Genomic DNA, 25732 nt, shown 5'->3' with positions numbered 1-25732 from the left:
TCAGTAAATCCTCACCTCCAGCACCCTGTATGATTGACTTTATCTGTACTGATGCTAATCCAGCTCCCTCACACCGTCACACTGTCACTCAGTAACCCATCTCCCCCCGCGCCCTGTGTTACTGACTGCATCTCGACTGATGTTAATCCAAATCCCTCACACTGTCACTCGGTAACACCTCTCCCCCAGCGCCCTGTGTCACTGACTGTATCGCTACTGATGTTAATCCAGCTCCCACACACTTTCACTCAGTAATCCCTCTCCCCCAGCACCCTGTATTACTGCATGTATGTCTCCTGATGTTAATCCAACTCCCTCACACATTCTCTCAGTAACCCGTCTCCCCCAGTGCCCTGTGTTACTGACTGTATCCTTACTGATGTTAATCCAGCTCCCTTACACTATCACTCAGTAACCCCTCTCCCCCAGCGCCCTGTGTGACTGACTGTATCTCTACTGATGTTCATCCAGCTCCCTCACTCGGTCACTTAGTAACCCCTCTCCCCCAGCGCCTGGTGTTACTGAAGGTATCTCTACTGATGTTAATCATCTCCCCGACATTGTCACTCATAACCCCTCTCCCCATCGCCCTGTGTTATTGACTGTATCTGTACTGATGTTAATCCAGCTCCCACAAACTGCCACACAGGATATCTCTCACCCGGCAGCCTGTGTTACTGACTGTATCTATACTGATGTTATTCCAGCTCCCTCACAATGTCACTCAGTAACCCCTCTGCCCCAGCGCCCTGTATTACTGACTGTATCTCTACTGATGTTAATCCTGTTCCCCCAGACTGACACTCAGTAAATCCCCTCCCGCAGCACCCTGCATCACTGACTTTATCTCTATAGATGTTAATCCAGCTGCCTCACACTTTCACACTGTCACTCAGTAACCCCTCTTCCGCATAGCCCTGTGTTCCCGACTGTATCTCTACTGAAGTTAATCCAACTCCCTCACACTGTCACTCAGTAACCCCTCTTCCCCAGCGCCCTGTGTCACTGACAGTATATCTGCTGATGTTAATCCAGCTCCCTCACACTGTCACTCAGTAAATCCTCACCGCCAGCATTCTGTATCACTGACTTTATCGGTACTGATGCTAATCCAGCTCCCTCACACTGTCACACAGTAACCCCTCTCCCCCAGCGCCCTGTGTCACTGACTGTATCGCTATTGGTGTTAATCCAGCTCCCTCACAGTGTCACTCAGTTACCCCTCTCTCCCAGTGCCATGTGTTACTGACTGTATCTCTACCGATGTTAATCCAACTTCCTCACACTGTCACTCAGTAACCCCTCTCCACCCAATGCCCTGTGATACTGATTGTATCTGTGCTAATGTTCATCCAGCTCGCTCACACTGTCACTCAGTCACCCATCTCCCCCAGCGCCCTCTGTTACTGACTGCATCTCTACTGATATTAATCCAGCTCCCTCACACTGTCACTCATAACCCCTCTCCCCCAGCACCCTGTGTTACTGACTGTATATCTACTGATGTTATCCAGCTCCCTCACACTGTCAATGAGTAACCCCTCTCCCTTAGCGCCCTGTGTTACTGACTGAATCTCTACTGATGTTAATCCTGTTCCCACACACTGCCACTCAGTAAATCCTCACCCCCAACACCCTGTATCACAGACTTTATCTGTACTGATGCTAATCCAGCTCCCTCACACCGTCACACTGTCACTCAGTAACCCCTCTTCCCCAGCGCCCTGTATTACTGACTGCATCTCTACTAAAGTTAATCCAAAAATCCCTCACACTGTCACTCGGTAACCCCTCTCCCCCAGTGCCATGTGTTACTGACTGCATCTCGACTGATGTTAATCCAGCTCCCTCACACTGTCACTCATAACCCCTCTCCCCCAGCACCCTGTGTTACTGACTGTATCTCTGCCAATGTTAATCCAGCTCCCTCACACTGTCACTGAGTAACCCCTCTCCCTTAGCGCCCTGTGTTACTGACTGAATCTCTACTGATGTTAATCCAGCTCCCTCACACTGTCACTCAGTAATCCCTCTCCCTTCGCGCCCTGTGATACTGACTGTATCTCTCCTGATGTTAATCCAGCTCCCTCACACTGTCACTCAGTAACCTCTCTCCCCCAGCGCCCTGTGATACTGACTGGATCTCTGCTAATGTTAATCCAGCTTCCTCACACTGTCACTCAGTAACCCCTCTCCCCCAGCATCCTGTTTCACTGACTGTATATGTACTGATGTTAATCCAGCTATCTCACACTGCCACTCAGTAACCACTCCCCTTTCGGCCTGTGTTACTGACTGTATCTCTACTGATGTTAATCCTATCCCTCACACTGTCACTCAGCAAACCCTCTCCCCCAGCGACCTGTGTCACTGACTGTGTCTGTACTGATGTTAATCCAGCTCCCTCACACTGTCACTCAGTCACCCCTCTCCCCCAGCGCCCTGTGTCACTGACTGTATCTCAACTGATGTTAATCCAGCTCCCTCACACTGTCACTCAGTAATTCCTCTCCCCAGCACCCTGTGTTTCTAACTGTATCTCTACTGATATTACTCCAGCTCCCTCAAACTGTCACTCAGCAAACCCTCTCCTTTAGCACCCTGTGTTACTGACTGAATCTCTACTGATGTTAATCCAGCTCCCTCACACTGTCACTCAGTAACCTCTCTCCCCCAGCGCCCTGTGATACTGACTGGATCTCTGCTAATGTTAATCCAGCTTCCTCACACTGTCACTCAGTAACCCCTCTCCCCCAGCATCCTGTTTCACTGACTGTATATGTACTGATGTTAATCCAGCTATCTCACACTGCCACTCAGTAACCACTCCCCTTTCGGCCTGTGTTACTGACTGTATCTCTACTGATGTTAATCCTATCCCTCACACTGTCACTCAGCAAACCCTCTCCCCCAGCGACCTGTGTCACTGACTGTGTCTGTACTGATGTTAATCCAGCTCCCTCACACTGTCACTCAGTCACCCCTCTCCCCCAGCGCCCTGTGTCACTGACTGTATCTCAACTGATGTTAATCCAGCTCCCTCACACTGTCACTCAGTAATTCCTCTCCCCAGCACCCTGTGTTTCTAACTGTATCTCTACTGATATTATTCCAGCTCCCTCAAACTGTCACTCAGCAAACCCTCTCCTTTAGCACCCTGTGTTACTGACTGAATCTCTACTGATGTTAATCCAGCTCCCTCACACTGTCACTGAGTAACCCCTCTCCTTTAGCACCCTGTGTTACTGACAGAATCTCTACTGATGTTAATCCTGTACCCACACACTGCCACTCAGTAAATCCTCACCTCCAGCACCCTGTATGATTGACTTTATCTGTACTGATGCTAATCCAGCTCCCTCACACCGTCACACTGTCACTCAGTAACCCATCTCCCCCCGCGCCCTGTGTTACTGACTGCATCTCGACTGATGTTAATCCAAATCCCTCACACTGTCACTCGGTAACACCTCTCCCCCAGCGCCCTGTGTCACTGACTGTATCGCTACTGATGTTAATCCAGCTCCCACACACTTTCACTCAGTAATCCCTCTCCCCCAGCACCCTGTATTACTGCATGTATGTCTACTGATGTTAATCCAATTCCCTCACACATTCTCTCAGTAACCCGTCTCCCCCAGTGCCCTGTGTTACTGACTGTATCCTTACTGATGTTAATCCAGCTCCCTTACACTGTCACTCAGTAACCCCTCTCCCCCAGCGCCCTGTGTGACTGACTGTATCTCTACTGATGTTAATCCAGCTCCCTCACTCGGTCACTTAGTAACCCCTCTCCCCCAGCGCCCTGTGTTACTGAAGGTATCTCTACTGATGTTAATCATCTCCCCGACATTGTCACTCATAACCCCTCTCCCCATCGCCCTGTGTTATTGACTGTATCTGTACTGATGTTAATCCAGCTCCCACAAACTGCCACACAGGATATCTCTCACCCGGCAGCCTGTGTTACTGACTGTATCTATACTGATGTTATTCCAGCTCCCTCACAATGTCACTCAGTAACCCCTCTGCCCCAGCGCCCTGTATTACTGACTGTATCTCTACTGATGTTAATCCTGTTCCCCCAGACTGACACTCAGTAAATCCCCTCCCGCAGCACCCTGCATCACTGACTTTATCTCTATAGATGTTAATCCAGCTGCCTCACACTTTCACACTGTCACTCAGTAACCCCTCTTCCGCATAGCCCTGTGTTCCCGACTGTATCTCTACTGAAGTTAATCCAACTCCCTCACACTGTCACTCAGTAACTCCTCTCCCTCAGCGCCCTGTGTTCCCGACTGTATCTCTACTGATGTTAATCCAGCTCCCTCACACTGTCACTCAGTCACCCCTCTCCCCCAGCGCCCTGTGTCACTGACTGTATCTCAACTGATGTTAATCCAGCTCCCTCACACTGTCACTCAGTAATTCCTCTCCCCAGCACCCTGTGTTTCTAACTGTATCTCTACTGATATTACTCCAGCTCCCTCAAACTGTCACTCAGCAAACCCTCTCCTTTGGCACCCTGTGTTACTGACTGAATCTCTACTGATGTTAATCCAGCTCCCTCACACTGTCACTGAGTAACCCCTCTCCTTTAGCACCCTGTGTTACTGACGGAATCTCTACTGATGTTAATCCTGTACCCACACACTGCCACTCAGTAAATCCTCACCTCCAGCACCCTGTATGATTGACTTTATCTGTACTGATGCTAATCCAGCTCCCTCACACCGTCACACTGTCACTCAGTAACCCATCTCCCCCCGCGCCCTGTGTTACTGACTGCATCTCGACTGATGTTAATCCAAATCCCTCACACTGTCACTCGGTAACACCTCTCCCCCAGCGCCCTGTGTCACTGACTGTATCGCTACTGATGTTAATCCAGCTCCCACACACTTTCACTCAGTAATCCCTCTCCCCCAGCACCCTGTATTACTGCATGTATGTCTCCTGATGTTAATCCAACTCCCTCACACATTCTCTCAGTAACCCGTCTCCCCCAGTGCCCTGTGTTACTGACTGTATCCTTACTGATGTTAATCCAGCTCCCTTACACTATCACTCAGTAACCCCTCTCCCCCAGCGCCCTGTGTGACTGACTGTATCTCTACTGATGTTCATCCAGCTCCCTCACTCGGTCACTTAGTAACCCCTCTCCCCCAGCGCCTGGTGTTACTGAAGGTATCTCTACTGATGTTAATCATCTCCCCGACATTGTCACTCATAACCCCTCTCCCCATCGCCCTGTGTTATTGACTGTATCTGTACTGATGTTAATCCAGCTCCCACAAACTGCCACACAGGATATCTCTCACCCGGCAGCCTGTGTTACTGACTGTATCTATACTGATGTTATTCCAGCTCCCTCACAATGTCACTCAGTAACCCCTCTGCCCCAGCGCCCTGTATTACTGACTGTATCTCTACTGATGTTAATCCTGTTCCCCCAGACTGACACTCAGTAAATCCCCTCCCGCAGCACCCTGCATCACTGACTTTATCTCTATAGATGTTAATCCAGCTGCCTCACACTTTCACACTGTCACTCAGTAACCCCTCTTCCGCATAGCCCTGTGTTCCCGACTGTATCTCTACTGAAGTTAATCCAACTCCCTCACACTGTCACTCAGTAACCCCTCTTCCCCAGCGCCCTGTGTCACTGACAGTATATCTGCTGATGTTAATCCAGCTCCCTCACACTGTCACTCAGTAAATCCTCACCGCCAGCATTCTGTATCACTGACTTTATCGGTACTGATGCTAATCCAGCTCCCTCACACTGTCACACAGTAACCCCTCTCCCCCAGCGCCCTGTGTCACTGACTGTATCGCTATTGGTGTTAATCCAGCTCCCTCACAGTGTCACTCAGTTACCCCTCTCTCCCAGTGCCATGTGTTACTGACTGTAACTCTACCGATGTTAATCCAACTTCCTCACACTGTCACTCAGTAACCCCTCTCCACCCAATGCCCTGTGATACTGATTGTATCTGTGCTAATGTTCATCCAGCTCGCTCACACTGTCACTCAGTCACCCATCTCCCCCAGCGCCCTCTGTTACTGACTGCATCTCTACTGATATTAATCCAGCTCCCTCACACTGTCACTCATAACCCCTCTCTCCCAGCACCCTGTGTTACTGACTGTATATCTACTGATGTTATCCAGCTCCCTCACACTGTCAATGAGTAACCCCTCTCCCTTAGCGCCCTGTGTTACTGACTGAATCTCTACTGATGTTAATCCTGTTCCCACACACTGCCACTCAGTAAATCCTCACCCCCAACACCCTGTATCACAGACTTTATCTGTACTGATGCTAATCCAGCTCCCTCACACCGTCACACTGTCACTCAGTAACCCCTCTTCCCCAGCGCCCTGTATTACTGACTGCATCTCTACTAAAGTTAATCCAAAAATCCCTCACACTGTCACTCGGTAAACCCTCTCCCCCAGTGCCATGTGTTACTGACTGTAACTCTACTGCTGTTAATCCAGCTCTCCCACACTGTCACTCAGTAAACCCTCTCCGCAGCGAACTGTGTTAATGACTGTATCTCTACTGATGTGAATCCAACTCCATCACACTGTCACTCAGTAGCCCCACTCCCCCAGCGCCCTGCGTTACTGACTGTACCTGTAGTGATGTTAATCCAGATCCGTCACACTGTCACTCAGTAACCTCTCACCCCCTGCATCTGTGTCACTGACTGAATCGCTACTGATGCTAATCCAGCTCCCTCACATTGTCACTCAGTCACCCCACTCCCCCCTGCGCCCTGTGATACTGACTGTATCTCTGCCAATGTTAATCCAGCTCCCTCACACTGTCACTGAGTAACCCCTCTCCCTTAGCGCCCTGTGTTACTGACTGAATCTCTACTGATGTTAATCCAGCTCCCTCACACTGTCACTCAGTAATCCCTCTCCCTTCGCGCCCTGTGATACTGACTGTATCTCTCCTGATGTTAATCCAGCTCCCTCACACTGTCACTCAGTAACCTCTCTCCCCCAGCGCCCTGTGATACTGACTGGATCTCTGCTAATGTTAATCCAGCTTCCTCACACTGTCACTCAGTAACCCCTCTCCCCCAGCATCCTGTTTCACTGACTGTATATGTACTGATGTTAATCCAGCTATCTCACACTGCCACTCAGTAACCACTCCCCTTTCAGCCTGTGTTACTGACTGTATCTCTACTGATGTTAATCCTATCCCTCACACTGTCACTCAGCAAACCCTCTCCCCCAGCGACCTGTGTCACTGACTGTGTCTGTACTGATGTTAATCCAGCTCCCTCACACTGTCACTCAGTCACCCCTCTCCCCCAGCGCCCTGTGTCACTGACTGTATCTCAACTGATGTTAATCCAGCTCCCTCACACTGTCACTCAGTAATTCCTCTCCCCAGCACCCTGTGTTTCTAACTGTATCTCTACTGATATTACTCCAGCTTCCTCAAACTGTCACTCAGCAAACCCTCTCCTTTAGCACCCTGTGTTACTGACTGAATCTCTACTGATGTTAATCCAGCTCCCTCACACTGTCACTGAGTAACCCCTCTCCTTTAGCACCCTGTGTGACTGACTGTATCTCTACTGATGTTAATCCTGTACCCACACACTGCCACTCAGTAAATCCTCACCTCCAGCACCCTGTATGATTGACTTTATCTGTACTGATGCTAATCCAGCTCCCTCACACCGTCACACTGTCACTCAGTAACCCATCTCCCCCCGCGCCCTGTGTTACTGACTGCATCTCGACTGATGTTAATCCAAATCCCTCACACTGTCACTCGGTAACACCTCTCCCCCAGCGCCCTGTGTGACTGACTGTATCTCTACTGATGTTAATCCAGCTCCCTCACTCGGTCACTTAGTAACCCCTCTCCCCCAGCGATTGTGTTACTGAAGGTATCTCTACTGATGTTAATCATCTCCCCGACATTGTCACTCATAACCCCTCTCCCCATCGCCCTGTGTTATTGACTGTATCTGTACTGATGTTAATCCAGCTCCCACAAACTGCCACACAGGATATCTCTCACCCGGCAGCCTGTGTTACTGACTGTATCTATACTGATGTTATTCCAGCTCCCTCACAATGTCACTCAGTAACCCCTCTGCCCCAGCGCCCTGTATTACTGACTGTATCTCTACTGATGTTAATCCTGTTCCCCCAGACTGACACTCAGTAAATCCCCTCCCGCAGCACCCTGCATCACTGACTTTATCTCTATAGATGTTAATCCAGCTGCCTCACACTTTCACACTGTCACTCAGCAACCCCTCTTCTGCATAGCCCTGTGTTCCCGACTGTATCTCTACTGAAGTTAATCCAACTCCCTCACACTGTCACTCGGTAACACCTCTCCCCCAGCGCCCTGTGTCACTGACTGTATCGCTACTGATGTTAATCCAGCTCCCTCACACTGTCACTCAGTAACCCCTCTTCCCCAGCGCCCTGTGTCACTGACAGTATATCTGCTGATGTTAATCCAGCTCCCTCACACTGTCACTCAGTAAATCCTCACCGCCAGCATTCTGTATCACTGACTTTATCGGTACTGATGCTAATCCAGCTCCCTCACACTGTCACACAGTAACCCCTCTCCCCCAGCGCCCTGTGTCACTGACTGTATCGCTATTGGTGTTAATCCAGCTCCCTCACAGTGTCACTCAGTTACCCCTCTCTCCCAGTGCCATGTGTTACTGACTGTATCTCTACCGATGTTAATCCAACTTCCTCACACTGTCACTCAGTAACCCCTCTCCATCCAATGCCCTGTGATACTGATTGTATCTGTGCTAATGTTCATCCAGCTCGCTCACACTGTCACTCAGTCACCCATCTCCCCCAGCGCCCTCTGTTACTGACTGCATCTCTACTGATATTAATCCAGCTCCCTCACACTGTCACTCATAACCCCTCTCCCCCAGCACCCTGTGTTACTGACTGTATATCTACTAATGTTATCCAGCTCCCTCACACTGTCAATGAGTAACCCCTCTCCCTTAGCGCCCTGTGTTACTGACTGAATCTCTACTGATGTTAATCCTGTTCCCACACACTGCCACTCAGTAAATCCTCACCCCCAACACCCTGTATCACAGACTTTATCTGTACTGATGCTAATCCAGCTCCCTCACACCGTCACACTGTCACTCAGTAACCCCTCTTCCCCAGCGCCCTGTATTACTGACTGCATCACTACTAAAGTTAATCCAAAAATCCCTCACACTGTCACTCGGTAACCCCTCTCCCCCAGTGCCATGTGTTACTGACTGTAACTCTACTGCTGTTAATCCAGCTCCCCCACACTGTCACTCAGTAAACCCTCTCCGCAGCGAACTGTGTTAATGACTGTATCTCTACTGATGTGAATCCAACTCCATCACACTGTCACTCAGTAGCCCCACTCCCCCAGCGCCCTGCGTTACTGACTGTACCTGTAGTGATGTTAATCCAGATCCGTCACACTGTCACTCAGTAACCTCTCACCCCCTGCATCTGTGTCACTGACTGAATCGCTACTGATGCTAATCCAGCTCCCTCACATTGTCACTCAGTCACCCTACTCCCCCCTGCGCCCTGTGATACTGACTGTATCTCTCCTGATGTTAATCCAGCTCCCTCACACTGTCAGTCAGTAACCCCTCTCCCCCAGTGCCCTGTCTTACTGACTGTATCTCGACTGATGTTAATCCAGCTCCCTCACACTGTCACTCAGTAACCCCATTCACCCATCGCCCTGTGTTACTGTTTGTATCTGTACTGATGTTAATCCAGCTCCCTCACACTGTCACTCAGTAACCCCTCTCCCCCAGCGCCCTGTGTCAATGACTGTATCGTTATTGGTGTTAATTCAGCTCCCTCACATTGTCACTCAGTTACCCCTCTCCCCCCAGTGTTCTGTGATACTGACTGTATCTCTGCTAATGTTAATCCAGCTTCCTCACACTGTCACTCAGTAACCCCGATCCCCCAGCATCCTGTTTCACTGACGGTATCTGTACTGATGTTAACCCAGCTATCTCACACTGCCACTCAGTAACCACTCCCCCATCGAACTGTGTTACTGACTCTATCTCTACTGATATTAATCCGGCCCCCTCACACTGTCACTGAGTAACCCCTCTCCCTTAGCGCCCTGTGTTACTGTCTGAATCTCTACTGATGTTAATCCTGTTCCCACACACTGCCACTCAGTAAATCCTTACCTCCAGCACCCTGTATCACTGACTTTATCTGTACTGATGCTAATCCAGCTCCCTCACATTGTCACACTGTCACTCAGTAACCCCTCTCTCCCAGCGCCCTGTGTTACTGACTGCATCTCGACTGATGTTAATCCAGCTCCCCCACACTGTCACTCAGTAAACCCTCTCCGCAGCGCTCTGTGTTAATGACTGTATCTCTGCTGATGTGACTCCAACTCCATCACACTGTCACTCAGTAGCCCCACTCCCCCAGCGCCCTGTGTTACTGACTGTACCTTAATGATGTTAATCCAGATCCGTCACACTGTCACTCAGTAGCCCCACTCCCCCAGCGCCCTGTGTCACTGACTGTACCTTAATGATGTTAATCCAGATCCGTCACACTGTCACTCAGTAACCCCTCACCCCCTGAGCCCTGTGTCACTGACTGTATCGTTACTGATGCTAATCCAGCTCCCTCACACTGTCATACTGTCACTCAGTAACCCCTCTCCCCCAGCGCCCTGTGTTACCGACTGCATCTCTACTGATGTTAATTCAGCTCCCTCACACTGTCACTCAGTCACCCCAGTCCCCCCAGCGGCCTGTGATACTGACTGTATCTCTGCTAATTTTAACCTAGCTGTCTCACACTGCCACTCAGTAACCCATCCCCCATCGGCCTTTGTTACTGACTGTATCTCTCCTGTTGTTAATCATATCCCTCACACTGTCACTCAGCAACCCCTCTCCCCCAGCGCCCTGTGTTACTGACTGTATCTCTACTGATATTAATCCTGTTCCCACACACTGCCACTCAGTAAATCCTCACCCCCAGCAGCCTGTATCACTGACTTTATCTGTACTGATGCGAATCCAGCTCCCTCACACTGTCACTCAGGAACACCTGTCCCCCAGCGCCCTGTGTTACTGACTGCACCTCCAGTGATGTTAATCCAAATCCTTCACACTGTCACTCAGCAACCCCTCTCCCCCAGCGCCCTGTGTTACTGACTGTATCTGTACTGATGTTAATCCAGCTCCCTCACACTGTCACTCAGTAACCCCTCTCCCCCAGCGCCCTGTGTTACTGCCTGTATCTCTACTGATGTTAATCCAACTCCCTCACCTGTCACTCAGCAGCCCCTCTCACTCAGCGCTCTGTATTACTGACTGTACCTGACTGTATTACTGACTGTGATGTTAATCCAGATGTTAATCCAGATCTGGTACACTGTCACTCAGTAACCCCTCTGCCCCAGCAATTTGTGTTACTGACTGTATCTCTGCTGATGTTAATCCAGCTCCCTCATACTATCACTCTGAACCCCCTCTCCCCTAGCGCCCTGTGTTACTGACTGTATCTCTACTGATGTTAATCCTGTTCCCACACACTGCCACTCAGTAAATCCTCATCCCCAGCACCCTGTATCACTGGCTTTATCTGTACTGATGCTAATACAGCTCCATCACACTGTCACACTGTCACTAAGGAGCCCCTCTCCCCCAGTGCCCTGTGTTACTGACTGTGTCTCTAGTGATGTTAATCCATCTCCGTCACACTGTCACTCGGCAACCCCTCCCCCATCGCCCTGTGTTACTGAATGTATCTGGACTGATGTTAATCCTATCCCTCACACTGTCACTCAGTCGCCTCTCTCCCCCAGCGCCCTGTGTTACTGTTTGTATCTGTACTGATGTTAATCCAGCTCCCTCACACTGTCACTCAGTAACCCCTCTCCCCCAGCGCCCTGTGTCAATGACTGTATCGTTATTGGTGTTAATCCAGCTCCCTCACACTGTCACTCAGTAACGCCTTTCCCCCAGGACACTGTGTTACTGACTGTATCTCGACTAATGTTAATCCAGCTCCCTCACACTGTCACTGAGGAACCCCTCTCCCCAGTGTTCTGTGATAATGATTGTATCTCTACTGATGTTAATCCAGCTCCCTCACACGGTAACTCTGTAACCTTTCTCCACCAGCGCCCTGTGTTACTGACTGTATCTCTACTGAGGTTAATCCAGCTCCCTCACATTGTGACTCAGTAACACCTCTCCCTCAGCGCTCTGTGTTACTGACTGTATCTCTGTTGATGTTAATCATCTCCCCGACACTGTCACTCAGTAACCCCTCTCTCCCAGCGCCCTGTGTTACTGACTGCATCTCGACTGATGTTAATCCAGCTCCCCCACACTGTCACTCAGTAAACCCTCTCCGCAGCGCTCTGTGTTAATGACTGTATCTCTGCTGATGTGACTCCAACTCCATCACACTGTCACTCAGTAGCCCCACTCCCCCAGCGCCCTGTGTTACTGACTGTACCTTAATGATGTTAATCCAGATCCGTCACACTGTCACTCAGTAGCCCCACTCCCCCAGCGCCCTGTGTTACTGACTGTACCTTAATGATGTTAATCCAGATCCGTCACACTGTCACTCAGTAACCCCTCACCCCCTGAGCCCTGTGTCACTGACTGTATCGTTACTGATGCTAATCCAGCTCCCTCACACTGTCATACTGTCACTCAGTAACCCCTCTCCCCCAGCGCCCTGTGTTACCGACTGCATCTCTACTGATGTTAATTCAGCTCCCTCACACTGTCACTCAGTCACCCCAGTCCCCCCAGCGGCCTGTGATACTGACTGTATCTCTGCTAATTTTAACCTAGCTGTCTCACACTGCCACTCAGTAACCCATCCCCCATCGGCCTTTGTTACTGACTGTATCTCTCCTGTTGTTAATCATATCCCTCACACTGTCACTCAGCAACCCCTCTCCCCCAGCGCCCTGTGTTACTGACTGTATCTCTACTGATATTAATCCTGTTCCCACACACTGCCACTCAGTAAATCCTCACCCCCAGCAGCCTGTATCACTGACTTTATCTGTACTGATGCGAATCCAGCTCCCTCACACTGTCACTCAGGAACACCTGTCCCCCAGCGCCCTGTGTTACTGACTGCACCTCCAGTGATGTTAATCCAAATCCTTCACACTGTCACTCAGCAACCCCTCTCCCCCAGCGCCCTGTGTTACTGACTGTATCTGTACTGATGTTAATCCAGCTCCCTCACACTGTCACTCAGTAACCCCTCTCCCCCAGCGCCCTGTGTTACTGCCTGTATCTCTACTGATGTTAATCCAACTCCCTCACCTGTCACTCAGCAGCCCCTCTCACTCAGCGCTCTGTATTACTGACTGTACCTGACTGTATTACTGACTGTGATGTTAATCCAGATGTTAATCCAGATCTGGTACACTGTCACTCAGTAACCCCTCTGCCCCAGCAATTTGTGTTACTGACTGTATCTCTGCTGATGTTAATCCAGCTCCCTCATACTATCACTCTGAACCCCCTCTCCCCTAGCGCCCTGTGTTACTGACTGTATCTCTACTGATGTTAATCCTGTTCCCACACACTGCCACTCAGTAAATCCTCATCCCCAGCACCCTGTATCACTGGCTTTATCTGTACTGATGCTAATACAGCTCCATCACACTGTCACACTGTCACTAAGGAGCCCCTCTCCCCCAGTGCCCTGTGTTACTGACTGTGTCTCTAGTGATGTTAATCCATCTCCGTCACACTGTCACTCGGCAACCCCTCCCCCATCGCCCTGTGTTACTGAATGTATCTGGACTGATGTTAATCCTATCCCTCACACTGTCACTCAGTCGCCTCTCTCCCCCAGCGCCCTGTGTTACTGTTTGTATCTGTACTGATGTTAATCCAGCTCCCTCACACTGTCACTCAGTAACCCCTCTCCCCCAGCGCCCTGTGTCAATGACTGTATCGTTATTGGTGTTAATCCAGCTCCCTCACACTGTCACTCAGTAACGCCTTTCCCCCAGGACACTGTGTTACTGACTGTATCTCGACTAATGTTAATCCAGCTCCCTCACACTGTCACTGAGGAACCCCTCTCCCCAGTGTTCTGTGATAATGATTGTATCTCTACTGATGTTAATCCAGCTCCCTCACACGGTAACTCTGTAACCTTTCTCCACCAGCGCCCTGTGTTACTGACTGTATCTCTACTGAGGTTAATCCAGCTCCCTCACATTGTGACTCAGTAACACCTCTCCCTCAGCGCTCTGTGTTACTGACTGTATCTCTGTTGATGTTAATCATCTCCCCGACACTGTCACTCAGTAACCCCTCTCCCACAGCGCTCTGTTTTATTGACTGTATCTGTACTGATGTTAATCCAGCTCCCACACACTGCCACACAGTATATCTCTCACCCAGCAGTCTGTGTTTCTGACTGTATCTGTACTGATGTTAATCCAGCTCCCTCACACGGTCACTCAGTAACCCCTCTCCCATCGCCTGTGTTACTGACTGTATCGCTTCTGATGTTAATCCAGCTCCCTCACACTGTCACTCAGTAACCCCTCTTCCCCAGCGCCCTGTGTCACTGACAGTATATCTGCTGATGTTAATCCAGCTCCCTCACACTGTCACTCAGTAAATCCTCACCGCCAGCATTCTGTATCACTGACTTTATCGGTACTGATGCTAATCCAGCTCCCTCACACTGTCACACAGTAACCCCTCTCCCCCAGCGCCCTAGGTCACTGACTGTATCGCTATTGGTGTTAATCCAGCTCCCTCACAGTGTCACTCAGTTACCCCTCTCTCCCAGTGCTATGTGTTACTGACTGTATCTCTACCGATGTTAATCCAGCTTCCTCACACTGTCACTCAGTAACCCCTCTCCACCCAATGCCCTGTGATACTGATTGTATCTGTACTGATGTTCATCCAGCTCGCTCACACTGTCACTGAGTAACCCCTCTCCCTCAGCGCCCTGTGTTACTGACTGAATCTCTACTGATGTTAATCCTGTTCCCACACACTGCCACTCAGTAAATCCTCACCCCCAACACCCTGTATCACAGACTTTATCTGTACTGATGCTAATCCAGCTCCCTCACACCGTCACACTGTCCCTCAGTAACCCCTCTTCCCCAGCGCCCTGTATTACTGACTGCATCTCTACTAAAGTTAATCCAAAAATCCCTCACACTGTCACTCGGTAACCCCTCTCCCCCAGTGCCATGTGTTACTGACTGTAACTCTACTGCTGTTAATCCAGCTCCCCCACACTGTCACTCAGTAAACCCTCTCCGCAGCGAACTGTGTTAATGACTGTATCTCTACTGATGGGAATCCAACTCCATCACACTGTCACACAGTAGCCCCACTCCCCCAGCGCCCTGCGTTACTGACTGTACCTGTAGTGATGTTAATCCAGATCCGTCACACTGTCACTCAGTAACCTCTCACCCCCTGCATCTGTGTCACTGACTGAATCGCTACTGATGCTAATCCAGCTCCCTCACATTGTCACTCAGTCACCCCACTCCCCCCTGCGCCCTGTGATACTGACTGTATCTCTGCCAATGTTAATCCAGCTCCCTCACACTGTCACTGAGTAACCCCTCTCCCTTAGCGCCCTGTGTTACTGACTGAATCTCTACTGATGTTAATCCAGCTCCCTCACACTGTCACTCAGTAATCCCTCTCCCTTCGCGCCCTGTGATACTGACTGTATCTCTCCTGATGTTAATCCAGCTCCCTCACACTGTCACTCAGTAACCTCTCTCCCCCAGCGCCCTGTGATACTGACTGTATCTCTCCTGATGTTAATCCAGCTTCCTCACACTGTCACTCAGTAACCCCTCTCCCCCAGCATCCTGTTTCACTGACTGTATATGTACTGATGTTAACCCAGCTATCTCACACTGCCACTCAGTAACCACTCCCCTTTCGGCCTGTGTTACTGACTGTATCTCTACTGATGTTAATCCTATCCCTCACACTGTCACTCAGCAAACCCTCTCCCCCAGCGACCTGTGTTACTGACTGTGTCTGTACTGATGTTAATCCAGCTCCCTCACACTGTCACTCAGTCACCCCTTTCCCCCAGCGCCCTGTGTCACTGACTGAATCTCAACTGATGTTAATCCAGCTCCCTCACACTGTCACTCAGTAATTCCTCTCCCCAGCACCCTGTGTTTCTAACTGTATCTCTACTGATATTACTCCAGCTCCCTCAAACTGTCACTCAGCAAACCCTCTCCTTTAGCACCCTGTGTTACTGACGGAATCTCTACTGATGTTAATCCTGTGCCCACACACTGCCACTCAGTAAATCCTCACCTCCAGCACCCTGTATGATTGACTTTATCTGTACTGATGCTAATCCAGCTCCCTCACACCGTCACACTGTCACTCAGTAACCCATCTCCCCCCGCGCCCTGTGTTACTGACTGCATCTCGACTGATGTTAATCCAAATCCCTCACACTGTCAATGAGTAACCCCTCTCCCTTAGCGCCCTGTGTTACTGACTGAATCTCTACTGATGTTAATCCTGTTCCCACACACTGCCACTCAGTAAATCCTCACCCCCAGCGTCCTGCATCACAGACTTTATCTGTACTGATGCTAATCCAGCTCCCTCACACTGTCACACTGTCACTCAGTAACCCCTCTTCCCCAGCGACCTGTATTACTGACTGCATCTCTACTAAAGTTAATCCAAAAATCCCTCATACTGTCACTCGGTAACCCCTCTCCCCCAGTGCCATGTGTGACTGACTGTAACTCTACTGCTGTTAATCCAGCTCCCCCACACTGTCACTCAGTAAACCCTCTCCGCAGCGAACTGTGTTAATGACTGTATCTCTACTGATGTGAATCCAACTCCATCACACTGTCACTCAGTAGCCCCACTCCCCCAGCGCCCTGCGTTACTGACTGTACCTGTAGTGATGTTAATCCAGATCCGTCACACTGTCACTCAGTAGCCCCACTCCCCCAGCACCCTGTGTTACTGACTGTACCTGTAGTGATGTTAATCCAGCTCCCTCACACTGTCACTCAGTAACCCCTCTCCCTTAGCGCCCTGTGATACTGACTGTATCTCAGCTAATGTTAATCCAGCTATCTCACACTGCCACTCAGTAACCCCTTTCCTCCAGCGCCTTGTGTCACTGACTGTATCGCTACTGGTGTTAATCCAGCTCCCTCACATTGTCACTCAGTTACCCCTCTCCCCCAGTGCCATGTGTTACTGACTGTATCTCTACCGATGTTAATCCAGCTGCCTCACGCTGTCACTCAGTAACCCCTCTCCCCCCAGTGCCCTGTGATAATGAATAGATCTCTGCTAATGTTAATCCAGCTCCCTCAAACTGGCACTCAGCAACCCCTCTCCTTTAGCGCCCTGTGTTACTGACCGAATCTCTACTGATGTTAATCCTGTACCCACACACTGCCACTCAGTAAATCCTCACCCCCAGCACCCTGTATGATTGACTTTATCTGTAATGATGCTAATCCAGCTCCCTCACACCGTCACACTGTCACTCAGTAACCCGTCTCCCCCCGCGCCCTGTGTTACTGACTGCATCTCGACTGATGTTAATGCAAATCCCTCACACTGTCACTCGGTAACACCTCTCCCCCAGCGCCCTGTGTCACTGACTGTATCGCTACTGATGTTAATCCAGCTCCCTCACACTTTCACTCAGTAATCCCTCTCCCTCAACGCCCTGTGTTACTGACTGTATCTGTACTGATGTGAATCCAGCTCCCACACACTGCCACACAGGATATCTCTCACCCAGCAGCCTGTGTTTCTGACTGTATCGCTATTGGTGTTCATCCAGCTCCCTCACACTGTCACTCAGTAACCGCTCTCCCCCCAGTGCCCTGTGATACTGACTGTATCTGTACTGATGTTAATCCAACTCCCACACACTGTCACTCAGTAACCTCTCTCCCTTCGCCTGTGTTACTGACTGTATCGATTCTGAAGTTAATCCAGCTCCCTCACACTGCCACTCAGTAACCCCTCTCCCCCAGCGCCCCGTGTCACTGACAGTATATCTGCTGATGCTAATCCAGCTCCCTCACACTGTCACACAGTAACCCCTCTCCCCCAGCGCCCTGTGTCACTGACTGTATCGCTATTGGTGCTAATCCAGCTCCCTCACACTGTCACACAGTAACCCCTCTCCCTCAGCGTCCTGTGTCACTGACTGTATCGCTATTGGTGTTAATCCAGCTCCCTCACATTGTCACTCAGTTACCCCTCTCCCCCCAGTGTTCTGTGATACTGACTGTATCTCTGCTAATGTTAATCCAGCTTCCTCACACTGTCACTCAGTAACCCCTCTCCCCCAGCATTCTGTTTCACTGAAGGTATCTGTACTGATGTTAACCCAGCTATCTCACACTGTCACTCAGTAACCACTCCCCCATCGGCCTGTGTTACTGACTGTATCTCTACTGATGTTAATCCTTTCCCTCACACTGTCACTCAGCATCCCCTCTCTCCCAGCGCCCTGTGTCACTGACTGTATCTGTACTGATGTTCATCCAGCTCGCTCACACTGTCACTCAGTAACCCCTCTCCCCCAGCGCCCTCTGTTACTGACTGTATCTCTACTGATATTAATCCGGCCCCCTCACACTGTCACTGAGTAACCCCTCTCCCCCTTCGCGCCCTGTGTTACTGTCTGAATCTCTACTGATGTTAATCCTGTTCCCACACACTGCCAATCAGTAAATCCTCACCCCCAGCACCCTGTATCACTGACTTTATCTGTACTGATGCTAATCCAGCTCCCTCACACTGTCACACTGTCACTCAGTAAACCCTCTCTCCCAGCGCCCTATGTTACTGATTGCAACTCTACTGATGTTAATACAAATCCCTCACACTGTCACTCGGTAACCCCTCTCCCCCAGTGCCATGTGTTACAGACTGTAACTCTACTACAGTTAATCCAGCTCCCCCACACTGTCACTCAGTAAATACTCTCCGCAGCACTCTGTGTTAATGACTGTATCTCTCCTGATGTGAATCCAACTCCATCACACTGTCACTCAGTAGCCCCACTCCCCCAGCGCCCTGTGTTACTGACTGTACCTGCAGTGATGTTAATCCAGATCCGTCACACTGTCACTCAGTAACCTCTCACCCCCTGCGCCCTGTGTTACTGACTGTATCGTTACTGATGCTAATCCAGCTCCCTCACACTGTCACACTGTCACTCAGTAACCCCTCTCCCCCAGCGCCCTGTGTTACCGACTGCATCTCTACGATGTTAATTCAGCTCCCTCACACTGTCACTCAGTCACCCCAGCCACCCCAGCGCCCTGTGATACTGACTGTATCTCTGCTAATTTTAATCCAGCTATCTCACACTGCCACTCAGTAACCCCTTCCCCCATCGGCCTGTGTTACTGAGTGTGTCTCTGCTGTTGTTCATCCTATCCCTCACACTGTCACTCAGCAACCCCTCTCCCCCAGCGCCCTGTGTTACTGACTGTATCTCTCCTGATGTTAATCCAGTTCACTCACATTGTCACTCAGTAATCCCTGTCCCCCAGCGCCCTGTGTCACTAACTGTATCTCTACTGATGTTAATTCAGCTCCCTCACACTGGCACTCAGTAACCCATCTCCCCCAGGGCCCTGTGACAGTGACTGTATCTCTACTGATGTTAATCCAGCTCCCTCACACTGTCACTCAGTAACCCCTCTACCCGAGCACCCTATGTTACTGACTGTATCTCTACTGATGTTAATCTAGCTCCCCCACACTGTCATTCAGTAACCACTCTCACCCAGCGCCCTGTTTTACTGACTGTATCTCCACCGATGTTAATCCAGCTGCCTCACACTGTCACTCAGTAACCCCTCTCCCCCAGCATCCTGTTTCACTGACTGCATCCATACTGATGTTAATCCAGCTATCTCACACTGCCACTCAGTAACCACTCCCCCATCGGCCTGTTTTACTGACTGTATCTCTACAGATGTTAATCCAGCTCCCTCACACTGTCACTCAGTAATTCCTCTCCCAAGCACCCTGTGTTTCTAACGGTATCTCTACTGATGTTAATCCAGCTCCGTCACACTGTCATTCAGTAATCTCTCCCCAATCACCCTGTGTTACTGACTGTATCTCTCCTGATGTTAATCCAGTTCACTCACATTGTCACTCAGTAACCCCTGTCCCCCAGTGCCCTGTCTTACTGACTGTATCTCGACTGATGTTAATCCAGCTCCCTCACACTGTCACTCAGTAACCCCTCTCCCCAAGCGCACTGTTTTACTGACTGTATCTCTACAGATGTTAATCCAGCTCCCTCACACTGTCATTCAGTAATTCCTCTCCCAAGCACCCTGTGTTTCTAACTGTATCTCTACTGATGTTAATCCAGCTCCCTCACACTCTCACTGAGTAACCCCTCTTCTTTAGCGCCCTGTATTACTGACTGAATCTCGACTGATGTTAATCCTGTTCCCACACACTGCCACTCAGTAAATCCTCACCCCCAGCACCCTGTATCACAGACTTTATCTGTACTGATGCTAATCCAGCTCCCTCACACTGTCACTCAGGAACACCTGTCCCCCAGCGCCCTGTGTTACTGACTGCACCTCCAGTGATGTTAATCCAAATCCTTCACACTGTCACTCAGCAACCCATCTCCCCCAGCGCCCTGTGTTACTGACTGTATCAGTACTGATGTTAATCCAGCTCCCTCACACTGTCACTCAGTCGCTTCTCTCCCCCAGCGCTCTGTGTTACTGACTGTATCTCTACTGATGTTAATCCAGCTCCCTCACACTGTCACTCAGTAACTCCTCTACCCCAGCACCCTGTTTTACTGCCTATATCTCTACTGATGTTAATCCAATTCCCTCACCCTGTCACTCAGTAGCCCCCTCCCCCAGCGCTCTATGTTACTGACTGTACCTGTAGTGATGTTAATCCCGATCCCTAACACTGTCACTCAGTCGCCTCTCTCCCCCAGCGCTCTGTTTTACTGACATATCTCTCCTGATGTTAATCCAGTTCCCTCACACTGTCACTCAGTAATCCCTCTCCCCCAGTGCCCTGTGTTCCTGACTGTATCTCTACTGATGTTAATCCAACTCCCTCACACTGCCACTCAGTAATCCCTCTCCCCCAGCGCCCTGTGTTACTGACTGTTTCTCTGCTGATGTTAAACCAACTCCCTCTCATTGTCACTCAGTAACCCCTTCCCCCATCGGCCTGTGTTACTGAGTGTGTCTCTGCTGTTGTTAATCCTATCCCTCACACTGTCACTCAGTAACCCCTCTACCCCAACATCCTGTGTTACTGACTGTAACTGTACTGATGTTAATCCAGCTCCCTCACACTATTGGGCTCTGTATCTTTTCCCAGCTTGGACTGATATTTGGATGCAGAGTATAAGAATTAATATTTATAACCCTTGTAGTGAATATAAGGTTGTTATGAGCGGATTTCTTGAATCGGGTACAACTTTTGTGAATTGATAGGCTGCTTTCACTGAAACAGGTATTACCTCGAATTTGATGGATCCATTGTGCGCACTGTCAAACGCATTGAAGAGGTAATGAGCGTACATACTGGCATCTGGAACAGCAGAGAAAGGAAAAAAAATAACTCAACTACAGTCTGTAACAGTTCTTTGTAACAATTCACTGCAGTGTGTAACTGTTCCTTGTAACAATTCATTGCAGACTGTAACTGTTCTTGACAACAATTCACTAACGTCTGTAACTGACCTCTACAGCAGTTCACTGCAGACTGTAACTGTTCTCCGTAACAATTCACTACAGTCTGTAACTGTTCTCTGTAACAATTCAATACAATCTGTAACTGTTGTCTGTCACAATTCACTGCAGTCTGTTACTGTTCTCTGTAACAATTCACTACAGTCTGCAACTGTTCTCTGTAACAACTCAATAAGTCTGTAACTGTTCTTGATAACAATTCACTACAGTCTGTAACTGTTCTCTGTAACAATTCAGTACAATCTGTAACTGTTGTCTGTAACAATTCACTGCAGTCTGTTACTGTTCTCTGTAACAACTCAATACAGTCTGTAACTGTTCTTGATAACAATTCACTATAGTCTGTAACTGTTCTCTGTAACAATTCAATACAGTCTGAAACTGTTCTCTCTAACAATTCACTACAGTCCGTAACTGTTCTCTATAAATATTCACTTCAGTCTGTAACCGTTCTCTATAACAAATTCACGACAGTCTATAACTGTTCTCTGTAACAATTCACTACAGTCTGTAACTGTTCACTATATCAATTCACGACAGTATGTATCTGTTCTTAGCAACAATTCACTGCAGTCTGTAACTGTTCTCAGCAAAAATTCACTACAGACTGTAACTGTTCTCGATAACAATTCATTAAAGTCTGTAACTGTTCTCTGTAACAATTCATGACAGTCTGTAACTGTTCTCTGTATCAATTCACTACAGTCTGTAACTGTTCCCGATAACAATTCACGACAGACTGTATCTGTTCTCTCTAAATGGTGGTGCAGGCTCAAAGGGTCGAATGGCCTACTCCTGCATGTATTTTCTATGTTTCTATAACAATTCACGACAGTCTGTAATTGTTCTCTATAACAATTCACTGCATTCTGTAACTGTTCTCTATAATAATTCACTGCAGTCTGTAACTGTCCTCTATAACAATGAACTACAGTCTGTAACTATTCTCTGCAACAATTCACTGCATTCTGTAACTGTTCTCTATAATAATTCACTGCAGTCTGTAACTGTCCTCTATAACAATGAACTACAGTCTGTAACTGTTCTCTGCAACAATTCACTGCAGTCTGTAACTGTTCTCTGCAACAATTCACTACAGTCTGTAACAGTTCTCTGTAGGGGGTAGTGTGCTGACGTGGATTGAGAACTGGTTGTCAGACAGGAAGCAAAGAGTAGGAGTAAATGGGTACTTTTCGGAATGGCAGGCAGTGACTAGTGGGGTACCGCAGGGTTCTGTGCTGGGGCCCCAGTTGTTTACATTGTACATTAATGATTTAGACGAGGGGATTAAATGTAGTATCTCCAAATTTGCGGATGACACTAAGTTGGGTGGCAGTGTGAGCTGCGAGGAGGATGCTATGAGGCTGCAGAGTGACTTGGATAGGTTAGGTGAGTGGGCAAATGCATGGCAGATGAAGTATAATGTGGATAAATGTGAGGTTATCCACTTTGGTGGTAAAAACAGAGAGACAGACTATTATCTGAATGGTGACAGATTAGGAAAAGGGAAGGTGCAACGAGACCTGGGTGTCATGGTACATTAGTCATTGAAGGTTGGCATGCAGGTACAGCAGGCGGTTAAGAAAGCAAATGGCATGTTGGCCTTCATAGCGAGGGGATTTGAATACAGGGGCAGGGAGGTGTTGCTACAGTTGTACAGGGCCTTGGTGAGGCCACACCTGGAGTATTGTATACAGTTTTGGTCTCCTAACTTGAGGAAGGACATTCTTGCTATTGAGGGAGTGCAGCGAAGATTCACCAGACTGATTCCCGGGATGGTGGGACTGACCTATCAAGAAAGACTGGATCAACTGGGCTTGTATTCACTGGAGTTCAGAAGAGTGAGAGGGGACCTCATAGAAACGTTTAAAATTCTGACGGGTTTGGACAGGTTGGATGCAGGAAGAATGTTCCCAATGTTGGGGAAGTCCAGAACCAGAGGTCAGTCTAAGGATAAGGGGTAAGCCATTTAGGACCGAGATAAGGAGAAACTTCTTCACCCAGAGAGTGGTGAACCTGTGGAATTCTCTACCATAGAAAGTAGTTGAGGCCAATTCACTAAATATATTCAAAAGGGAGTGAGATGAAGTCCTTACTGCACGGGGGATCAAGGGGTATGGCGTGAAAGTAGGAAGGGGGTACTGAAGTTGCATGTTCAGCCATGAACTCATTGAATGGCGGTGTAGGCTAGAAGGGCTGAATGGCCTGCTCCTGCACCTATTTTCTATGTTTCTATGTTTCACAAGAGTCTGTAACTGTTCTCTGTAACAATTCACTATAGTCTGTATTTGTTCTCTGTAACAATTGACAACAGTCTGTAACTGTTCTCTATAAATGGTGGTGCAGGCTCGAAGGGTCGAATGGCCTACTCCTGCACCTATTTTCTATGTTTCTACAACAATTCACTGCAGTCTGTAACTTTTCTCTCGAACAATTCACCACAGTCGTAACTGTTCTCTGTGACAATTCACTACAGTCTGTAACTGTTCTCTATAACAATTCAATACAGTGTGTAACTGTTCTCAGCAACAATTCATTACAGTCTGGAACTGTTCTCTGTAATAATTCATGACAGTCTGTAACTGTTCACTGTATCAATTCACTACAGTCTGTAACTGTTCTCTCGAACAATTCACTACGGTCTGTAACTGTTCTGTGTAACAATACACGACAGTCTGTAACTGTTCTCTGTATCAATATACTACATTCTGTAATTGTTCTCTATAACAATTAACTACAGTCTGTCACTTTTCTCTATAACAATTCACTACGATCTGTAACTGTTCTCTTTAACAATTCATGACAGTCTATAATTGTTCTCTGTAACAATTCATTACAATCTGTAACGGTTGTCTGTAACTATTCACTACAGTCGGTAACCGTTCTCTATAACAAATTCATGACAGTCTGTAAGTGTTCTCGATAACAAATTCACGACAGTCTATAACTGTTCTCTGTAACAATTCACGACAGTCTGTAACGGTTCTCTCTATCAATTCGCGACAGTATGTATCTGTTCTCAGCAACAATTCACTACAGACTGTAACAGTTCTCTGTATCAATTCACTACAGTCTGTAATTGTTCTCTAACAATTCACGACAGTCTGTAACTGTTCTCTGTAACAATTCACGACAGTCTGTAACTGTTCTCTATAACAATGAACTACAGTCTGTATCTGTTCTCTGTAACTATTCACAAGAGTCTGTTACTGTTCTCGAAAAATGGTGGTGCAGGCTCGAAGGGTCGAATGGCCTACTCCTGCACCTATTTTCTATGTCTCTATAACAATTCACGACAGTCTGTAACTGTTCTCGGTAACAATTCACTGCAGTCTGTAACTGTTCTCTACAAAAATTCACTACAGTGTGTAACTGTTCTCAGCAACAATTCACTACAGTTTGTAACTGTTCTCTCGAACAATTCACTACAGTCTGTAACTGTTCTCTGCAACAATTCACTACAATCTGTAACTGTTCTCTATTACAATTCACCACAGTCTGTAACTGTTCTCTGTAACAATTCACCACAGTCTATAACTGTTCTCTGTAACAATTCACTGCAGTCAGTAACTGTTCACTTTAACAATTCACTACAATTTGTAACAGTACTCTGTCACAATTCACGACAGTCGGTAACTGTTATCTGTATCAATTCACTTCAATCTGTAATTGTTCTCTACAACAATTCACTACAGTCTGTGACTGTTCTCTGTAACAATTCACTACAGTCTGTAACTGTTCTCTAAAACAATTCACTCCAGTCTGTAACTGTTCTCAATTACAATTCACTGCAGTCTGTCATTGTTCTCTACAACAATTCACTTCCGTCTGTAACTGTTCTCTGTAACAATTAATGACAGTCTGTAACTGTTCTCTGTAACAATTCACTACAGTTTGTAATTGTTC

General features: G+C 48.5%; 1 protein-coding gene across 2 annotated transcripts in view; it reads right to left on the bottom strand.

Annotated features, from left to right (window-relative positions):
* Positions 1-25732, bottom strand: part of LOC139263097 (A-type potassium channel modulatory protein KCNIP1-like) — a 550698-nt gene that overhangs the window by 180857 nt on the left and 344109 nt on the right. For both annotated transcript variants that reach the window (XM_070878641.1, XM_070878642.1), the window contains exon 4: positions 21595-21665. In XM_070878641.1, coding sequence (XP_070734742.1) covers positions 21595-21665 — 71 coding nt within the window. The remainder of the gene's footprint in view (positions 1-21594; positions 21666-25732) is intronic.

This window comes from Pristiophorus japonicus, chromosome 4 (genome assembly GCF_044704955.1).
Source record: "Pristiophorus japonicus isolate sPriJap1 chromosome 4, sPriJap1.hap1, whole genome shotgun sequence".
In the NCBI taxonomy this organism is placed as follows: Eukaryota; Metazoa; Chordata; class Chondrichthyes; family Pristiophoridae; genus Pristiophorus; species Pristiophorus japonicus.
The sequence above is the reverse complement of the archived record's forward strand: the minus strand, read 5'-3'. Positions and strand labels throughout refer to the sequence as shown.